This window comes from Camelus dromedarius, chromosome 13 (genome assembly GCF_036321535.1).
Source record: "Camelus dromedarius isolate mCamDro1 chromosome 13, mCamDro1.pat, whole genome shotgun sequence".
Taxonomy (NCBI): Eukaryota; Metazoa; Chordata; class Mammalia; order Artiodactyla; family Camelidae; genus Camelus; species Camelus dromedarius.
Genome location: NC_087448.1, coordinates 233,713 through 242,488, shown reverse-complemented (window position 1 = coordinate 242,488; position 8,776 = coordinate 233,713). Strand labels below are relative to the sequence as shown.

The window sequence follows — 8,776 nt, the reverse complement described above, 5'->3', positions numbered from 1 at the left end:
GGCCCCAAAAGCCCACCCTCCTCAAGCTGGACGCATCTCCATCCACACTGGAGGTTTCCAGTAGGACACCTTCCCACGGCCCTGACATGCCAGCTCCACACCTTCCATCCAAGAAAACATCGTGATTTCCAGCTCAGCCCAAAGCCCTACAGCTGGACCTCCCCTGTCATCAAGGGACCTCACCTGCCATCGGGGGGACCCCACCTGTCGTCAGGGCACATCACGTAGCAGCCCACCTACCCCTCCACCACACACCCCGTCTCCCACGTGTGCATGACCAGCGGGCATGCCTGTGAAACCAAGCCAGTCTCAGAAAGAATAAAACATCTGTTTTAATTGACCAGTAAAATACATTGCAGATCATTAGTATCTTACAAACAGAAACATTAAGTTATAAATCCATGTTAAAAATTGCAGTTTTGTGCAGCCTAATAGCTATGTGTCCCAAGTTTCTTTTTTGCAACATTTTCCACCATTTTTTGTGAGAACAGGTAACGCCACTGTGAGTCCGAACACAGTACCTGCAAAAGGCAGACAGAGGGCACAGGCCCCTGGTCCTCCATGTCTGAACAGGGCTCGCCAAAAGCCGTGAGGGCTGCTGGGGGGAAGGCAGCAACAGCTGGGGGCTGACGGCCGCATCCCGAGGCAGGACCCCGACTCCAGTGCAAAGCAGCGCTGGCAGCCTGCAGGGCTTCAGAGAGACGTGCTCCCGGCCCAGGTGTCTGCACCCCGCGGGCCCAGGGCTCCACCCCTCCCTCTGCTTTCTCTGAGGATCTTTGCTTGGCTGCCGTGAGACACCCCTGTTCCCTTCTTCGTCCTCTGGGGGTATCCCCAACCCCCTGAAAGGAGCAGGTTTGGATGTTCCGAGTTACTTGATGTCAAAGAGCTAATTAAAAAGTCCTTTAAAAACGTTAAGAAAACCAGCTTGAAAATAATGTGCATTCTATGTGTACAGTCTCCCCAGATGTCCACTGGGGCAGCGAATGTGGGTTCTACTTTCAGCCCCACTGGCAGCAAACACCACCAGTCTGCTTGGTGTGGGGGCTGGGTGGACACCCAGCTCAGCCTGTCACCGGCTCCCGTGGCTGCTGGGGTAGGAGGCTCATAGGACAAGAGTGACGCTAACAGTGTCCAGCTGAGTCGAGGCCGAGCGCTAGAGAGTGCGGCCCCCCAGAGACCAGCAGGGGCGAGAGTGCACAGGATGCAGGAACACGTGCTCTGCAGAGGACGTGCAGTCCCCAGCACCTGTTCCAGAGAGGCCAGCTCAGGTCCCCTGCCTGGGTGGAATCAGGTGCACAGCTACTCCGGCAATGGCCCAGGACTCCTGGAAATTCACGAGCTCAACGCCTGCCGTCTTGTGAGCGGCTGGAGTGCGGACCCCTCACCCGCTCCCGCCACTCCCGGGGAGATTCTCCCTCCTCCTTCCCAAGCATGGGCCTCCCTGGTGCGGCTCAGGGGCGTCCTGGGCTGGGCGTCCTGCAGGCTTCACATGGTATGGGTGGGGATCTCAGACTGCTGCCTGATGTAGCTCTGGAAGCTCTTGTCTCCAATGGGGTGCTCCCTGCGGGGAAGCGGGGAGGAGAGGGTGAAGACGGGTCACGGTGTGCGCACGCGTGGAGCAGGGGAGTCTTGTCTCCAATGGGGTGCTCCCTGTGGGGGAGCAGGGAAGAGAGGGTGAGGGCGGGTCACAGTGTGCCCACACATGGAGCGGGGGAGTGGGAGTGGACGGCGCTCGGGCACAGTGGTGCCCACGGGAAGTGTTCAGCATGGTGGCTCTGCCACGTTTAAGAAAAGGCAGCATTTCTAGAAGGTCGACATGGGTTCTCTCCATAGAGGGTGTTAAGGGGCCTGGAATGTGATGTGAACGTTTGTGGAGCTGGGAGCAGAGATGGGGTAGTGTCCCTGGGGCCTCTCAGCATCCTGGGCAGCCTGGCCAGAGTTGGGGTCTCTTCCAGAGTCCTCACTTCCCTTCCCTGCCAGACCAAACCCAGGTCTCCCTGGAAGGAAGGAGGAGGGAGGGAGGTGGGAGGGAGGAGGGAGGCAGAGGGTCTGGAGGGGCCGCACCGGGACACTGAGCGGCAGGCCTGGAGGTTGAAGTGAGACCCTGCTCTGAAGCAGGCAGGGGTCCGAGGCAGCCGCTCCCTGGCTCCCGGACATACTCACTGGCTCCCATACTTGGTCTTCTTGAACTTGTCCCGTTTGTACTGCGCGTGCTCCTGCTCCAAGGCCCCGACCCCGGCGATGACCTGCCTCAGGGTCTTGTAGGTCTCCTGGGGGTCGTCGATGATGAATGTGGAGTACTCCTCCTGCTCCGGCCCGGCATACACGGACCTGCTCCCACAGGCCTCTGCACGTCAGGGAGAGGCGGAGGTCAGCGCTGGGAGCCCAGGCAGGCGGCCCCGGAGCTGCATGGGGTGGGCTGACCGCTCGTGCACATGCACACAAAGCAGAAGCCACTCCAGGAGCTGGCTCATGCTGAACCCCAGAGTCCCTGAGGGTCCGACGTCCTGAGCGCCAGGGCCAGCCCTTCTCCAGGTGACCTGGCTCTGTCCACGCCCACCGGCTCCCCAAGCCAGAACAGGCAGACATCTGTCTGCTCCTGGGCCCAGGGTCAGTCTGGGGAGATGAACTTGAGGAAAGGGGTGCCGAGCTCCACCCAACACTCGAGAGGACGCACCACGGCTGGACAAGCGGGGCACACAGTGGACAAGGAGCCGTCCTTGTGGGGCCACCTCTCAGCCAGTCTGCACCAGCAGCTCCCTAGGACCTCTGTCACCCCACCTCTCAGCAGGTAAGTCTCTCATCAGATCACCTCACTCCTGCCAAAGACCACACGGTGGCCTCTGGGCGCCCACCTGTCTGCTAACCCCTGAGCTGAGTCCTGCACTCTGGGGCCTCGGTGAGCCAGCATCAGGCCCCCCACCCTCGTCTGCAGCGTGTGCTAGTTCATCGTCACAGAGCGCTTCGCTGTCTTTAAATCCAGCTCGGGGCAAAGCTCTTCTCACTGGAAAACCTCAAGTTTGCGCAAAGGGAAACCGGGAAGATTCAAAACTTCAAAGGAAAGGGGGCTCCTCCCATGAGGAGTAAAGGAGTGGCGACCCGGGGCAACCGGGGCGAGTGAGCCGCACAGGGTGAGGTCCCGGAGCCCCACTGGTTGTGATGACCAGGCCCCGGCAAGGCCCTCAAGCTCCAGAGCCTCAGGGATCCCTCTGGGAAGTGGGGGCCACTGAGAGACAGGACAGGAGTCACCGAAGGACCGAGACCCCAAGGGGGGGCGGGACGGGGTGCCAGCTGCAAGACCCCAGTCGACTCAGCTCTGGGCGCTGTGCAGACCGCTTCACAGGGCTGTGTTATGAAACCCTTGGATCAGCCCGGCCAGGTGGGTGTGGTGCGGCCCGCTCCTCAGGGAGGAGGTCAGGGCTCCCCAGTGTCGATGTGCCGTAGGTCTCGTAGCAGGTGCCAGGCTGGCTCTGAAGGAGACCCGTGTGTCCTGGTGAGGCCCGTCCCAGGGCACCAAGGAGCGTGGACGGGGGAGGGGTGCTGGGAGAGGCCCCGGATTAGTGGGAGGGAGCAGTTTCTAATTTTGCAAACATGAAGAAGGGAGGACCCAGGGCCAGCGTCAGAGGAAGGCTCGCGACCGGACCGCTGAACAGACTGCGAGCATGATGAGGACCAGACGGCACAAGCAGACCCACTTCCTCTTCACGGCTTCCTGAAACTAAGGCTGGGAACCACTGGAGAGCGTGCGCTCACGCCAGCTTGGCCAGTAGCCTGTGACTGAGGAGCACACCTTAATGAGGTGGCAACGCGGCACCAAGACCTTCACCGCCCAGATGGGTCTATGTCCTGTCATCTCTGCAGAAGCCCCACGTGTCCCAGGGCCCGGCCTGCGCCCCAAGAGCTGCCGTGACTCAGGACGCTGGCCCTCACCTTGCATCTTCTCCAGTCTGCTCATGTACAAGCTGAAGAGGGAGGAGATGCGCTCCGTCTCCCGGTCCCCGTCGATGTCCAGCTGGATGTTGGCCGGGAGGCCGCTGCCCGAGCACCCCAAGAACATACGAGGGAAGTGTGAGTCGTCACGATATGGACTATTTAAAGGTCATTCAAGACGGTAGAGGGACCTGGTGCTGCTCTTGTCCCGGACCAGGGCTGGGGCATTGGTCACGAGCATTTGGAAGTGACCACCCACAGCCTTGGAGGTACCCACAGACCTGCCCAGACCTTTCTGCCACAAATAGTACAGACGCCCCTGGTTGTGCGCCCTGAAGGGCGGTGGGCTGCCCAGGAGGGGTCAGTCCCTGTCCCCGCAGAGGCTGTGTGGGCCTCTGCTCCTGCCCACCCACCGCCCCCCGTGCAGCCTCTAGGGGCGGCGGGACCCAACAGACGTTTATCCCGCGTCTCAGCTTCAGTGAAGCCGCATCCCCTGTTCCCACCTCAAGGCTGTGGGGGGTCTGTCACTGTTCTCACAAGTCACACGGGGCTCGGGCGCCCAGGCCTCCCCCCCAGGACTGGCAGAGACGAACCCTCAGGAGGCCCAGCCGCCTCCATTTCTGAAGGAGGGAGGGGGGTGCGCAGATGTTGGTGGGGAACCGAAGGCAGTGTGAGCAGGACGGTGGAAACTTCTAGACTCTTCTTGGAAGAAACAAGGCAGCACCCTGTCTGAGCCTTCTCCCTGCATGGAGACCCTCCTCCACTGCCCATCCCCTCCTCGAGGACGGCCTGGACCCCTGGCAGAGCGCCCGAGGTCTGCGTGGAGCCTTTGCGGGCAGAGTCTCCTGATCGTGGGGAGAGCTGCCTCGGAGGCTCGGCCTCGCATGCAGCTGCCCAGTGGGCGGGGCTGCGTTTTAGCCCCAGTGCCGGCCCTTGGCCAAGCCTCCCAGTACAGTGCCCAAGCTGGACAACCGTGCCAGGCTGCACCGGGCACCTGAGAGGCACCGACCTACCCGGTGCAGGGGGTGCAGCCGGTGGCCGTATCCGAGGAGGCCCTGCAGCACAGCCAGTGGCCGTTGAGGTAGGCGGACGGGTGGTAGACTGTGAGCCGCTTCTGGTTGCGCTGGCTCACTTTGGTGAGGACGTCAATCCAGGCCTTGGCCTCCACGCAGTTGTTGGCCTGGATGTACAATGCCCGCTCAGGCTGGATGACCTGGAACATCTGCGGGGAGACGGGGGCTCAGGGGCCGCACAGCAAACCCTCCCGCCCCCCTCGCCCACTCCAGGCAGGTGTTACCTCCCCGTGAGGCTTCTCAGAGTCTCCACTGCCTTTTGTATTTCTTACTCATTCAACAAACATTCCTGGGTAACTCGCACTGTCCTGGGGACATAGTGGTCCAAACATCCTGCCCTTGTCAGCTTGCAGCCAGCAAGAAGGACAATAGTGAACACAAAGTGTGGGGACTGTGTGAGGGTGAAGACCTAATGGGGGGGTGGGCAGAGCCCTCTAAATAAATGATCCCCCAGCTGAGATTAGAAGGACGGCCCAGGGTTCATTAAGCTGAGTGGGGAAAGCAGGGGTGTAAAGCCAGCAGCATGGGCAGTAGGTGCAAAGGCCCTGGGGCCAGAAGGGTTGGGCACTCCCAGCAGAAGCTGGCCAGGCTGCACACAGAGACGAGGCTGAGCAAGGGGGCTGGCAAGCCAGTGCCCTGGGAGGGCTGTGGGGGCTGGACTTGCCAGGAGTCAGGACAGCAAAGTCCATGGTGGCCTTCTGCAAGGGGGGTGGTGTGCACCCAGAGGAGAACAGGATTGGGGGGACTCCAGGAGGAGTTTGAGTCCAAGTTCCCAAGTGAATAGCCAGGACTCATTCAGAGATCGGAGGCTCCGCCCCCTACCGCACCCACACATGCACTGTTGCACAGGCCGTGTGAGGTTGCAATCCCCAAAGGAGGGCAAGACTCTAGAGGGAAGCATTTTGTTCTGACTGTCCTCACAGGCTGGCCCCTCTGACAGGGCTTGGCACACAGCAGGCCTTGGAAAATGACTCTCAAATGGAAGAGGAGGTTGTCCTGGTAGTCAGCGTCGTGGAAGGCTGCCTCTGAGGTACGCAGCAGAAGAAACAGGCTGACAAGGAAGTGCTCAGATTAGGGGGTTATTCTCAACCCGATGGAATGAAGCCACTCATGCTGCTTCTAGAGTGCTCCCCACACTGGGTCCTTCTGCGGATGTTGGGGCCGCAGCCCGCAGAGCCCCCATGCGGGGTTGGGTGAGTGATATCAGTCCCAGGAACGCCCGAGGTGAGGTGCAGGAACAACAAGCTGCTCCTGGAGCAGGTGCTAGGGAGTTAACCTCCCTGAGGTCCAGAAAAACGCCCCACCCTAGCCACACGGTTGTCAGCTGGCCCAAGAAATCGCCCAGAAGCCAAGGTATGAAGCCAGTGCAGAGCGCGTGGAGCTGCCGTCTGTGGGCTGCGCTGGCCAGTGTGGGGCTCCCTCCAACAGTCCAGCAAGCACTGCCCTCCGTGGACCGTGGGGCCAAGACCAGCCCCGGCCAGACAAGCAGATCCCTGGTGGCCACAGGCACCTACTGAACACCAGACCACCTGGGGGTACCCATGAGCACAAGCCAGATGGACACCAGGACACTGAAGAAGGTGAGTGGTCAGCTGCTGGGGGCTGGGGGCCTGTGGCTGCTGGAGCGCGTGGCTCTGGGGGAGAGCTGTCCCCCCAGCGAGCGGTCGCTGGGGGCTCCTGGGGCAGGAGAAGGTTCGAGGGCAGCACAGAGCTGCCTGACACTGTTCTCACCAGGAAGAACACGTCGTGGGGCCGCCCCTCTGCCCACTACAGCCCTCGGCACAGGAGGAGTGGTCCTCCAGCCTGGGACCACTCAGGAGGTGCTCTCTCCCATGATGCCGGGCGGGCGGAGACCACACGGCCAGAAAACCCTCAGCCCCGGTCACAGTCACAGTTTCTTTAAAGCTGGGAGACCAGGGATGATCGGCAGGATTCCAAGTCTGGACTATTATTTATTATTTCTTACTTACAGCCCCACGGTGCTTCAAAGAAGACTGCACGTGACTTACGTAAAATATAGCTAATGAAATTGAAAAACATAAAAAACACAGAAAACTAGGAAGAGAGAAGCAGAAATGGAGAGAGACTGGGAAGAAGGAAGAGCTAAGATTGCAGATTTTCCGACGGAAACAGAGCCCAGAAAAGCCCCTGGATCAGGCTCCGCACTGAGTGCCGTGGGAGGTGCTCCCAGTTACCGCACCAGCCTGAGGCTGAGGCTGCTGGGAAATTCCCCTACAGAGACCAGGCCTGCGCCCACGGAGCAAGGTCGTCCTCACCAGGGGTGAAGCCTGTGCTCTCCCTTGGAGCCTCGTGGAGGGGCAGGAGAGGATGCAGCGGCCTGTTTCCTCCCTGACAGCCTCTGGAGGTGCTCGGTGGTCAGGAAATGCAGACACCGCCCACCGGGTCCCCACAACACTGGGGAAGCAAGCACACAGCTGGGGATCCCAAAGCTGTGGGTGTGTGAATGGCCAGAAGTGGGCCTGATGTGAGGGCTCTCCCACAGCCTCGGTCCAAAGTCTGACTTTGAAAAGACTGAAATAACCAGCAGGCACACACTCTTGCCGGGTCAGGCCACATGTGGGTCCCCACAGACGTGGACCAGGCTCACACTTCAGTGGGGCCCAACCGTGTGTCTGGGGTGTGCCCGGATGGGGGAGCTATTCCCATGGCCAGTCTCGGCCACGTGAGCATCTACGTGGTAACATCTGTGAGAGACTCAGCCCCCGAGAGTGAAATGGAGACCTGGGGGCCTCACGGCCCAACCAACACATGGGTAGACCTCCACGGGGGAAGAGAGCTCCCGCGGGAGGCAGCCGGCAGACGCAGCGAAGGGGTGAAGGAGTCAGGAGCCGTGTGGATGGGCAAGGGCGGAGCTGACTCAGTGCAGCGTGTCCCCGAGAGCGCCTGCCCAACCGAGGGACCACGGGCCCCCGATACGAGTCACCAGCACGTGTGCCACATTGTGAACCTCTTGATAAAACACATCACCAGAACCTGCTGCCGCTGACGACCTGACACCCAAACTGAGGGCTGCCCCCAAACTCTGGCCTATCTGCTTGTGGCTGAGGCCGCGAAACACAGAGAAGAGCTGAGGAGTGTTCCAGATTAAGGAGACGGCAGAGAACTAAGTACTTCCCAGCTGCTGACCTGGGAAAACAGCGGCTCAAAGGCCATGACTGGATGTGGACTAGGGATAATGCAACATCAGCGCGGGGCGTCCTGATTCTGGGGACTACAGGGTCACGGAAAAGGACATCCTCACTTGTAGGATGTGGTTCAGGGAAAACACACACATTCTACGCAGAGAGAGACGAGGAGGGCAGGACACAACTCGGCAGGTGGACAAATGCAAACAACCAGCCTTACTCTATTCTCAGAACTTTCCCATAAATTGAAAACTAGATCTAAATGAACAGCAGGCCCCGGCTGACCCTGGTGGGGGGTGGGGGCTGCTTGCTCCAAGGTTCGGATGTGGAACCACACGGCGCCTGGTGGACACCCAGGGACTGCGCATCCTGAGAGAGGACGCGGGAGGCAGGGCGGTGGTGGGAGGCACAGGGCAGGGAGGTGGTGACTCACGTTCTTCATCTTGAAGGACTCCTCCTCCAGCGTCTCCACCGCCAGGATGTTCTCGATGGGGATGCTGCAGAGGGGCGGGTCTCCTGTGCATGGGGCGGGGGGCTGCCTGTGAGCAGGCTAGTCTCCCTCTCAGGGTCTCACACCCGCCCCCGACAGGACCTGTGTCCACAGGGCCGCCCTGGCTCCAGGAACCA

The 8,776-nt window shown here is 60.7% G+C and overlaps 1 protein-coding gene across 7 annotated transcripts in view; it reads right to left on the bottom strand.

The window, feature by feature from the left end:
- Positions 1 to 309: 309 nt before the first annotated feature.
- Positions 310 to 8,776, bottom strand: part of RASA3 (RAS p21 protein activator 3) — a 78,146-nt gene continuing 69,679 nt past the window's right edge. For 5 of the 7 annotated variants that reach the window (XM_031466395.2, XM_064492919.1, XM_064492917.1 and 2 more), the window contains 5 exons: positions 8,583 to 8,665; positions 4,944 to 5,152; positions 3,931 to 4,034; positions 2,164 to 2,347; positions 310 to 1,650 (listed from right to left, as the gene is read on the bottom strand). In XM_031466395.2, the coding sequence (XP_031322255.1) occupies positions 1,452 to 1,650; positions 2,164 to 2,347; positions 3,931 to 4,034; positions 4,944 to 5,152; positions 8,583 to 8,665 (779 nt within the window). In that variant the 3' untranslated portion in view covers positions 310 to 1,451. The remainder of the gene's footprint in view (positions 1,651 to 2,163; positions 2,348 to 3,930; positions 4,035 to 4,943; positions 5,153 to 8,582; positions 8,666 to 8,776) is intronic. The other 2 variants (XM_010987646.3, XM_064492918.1) reach the window with 1 other exon arrangement.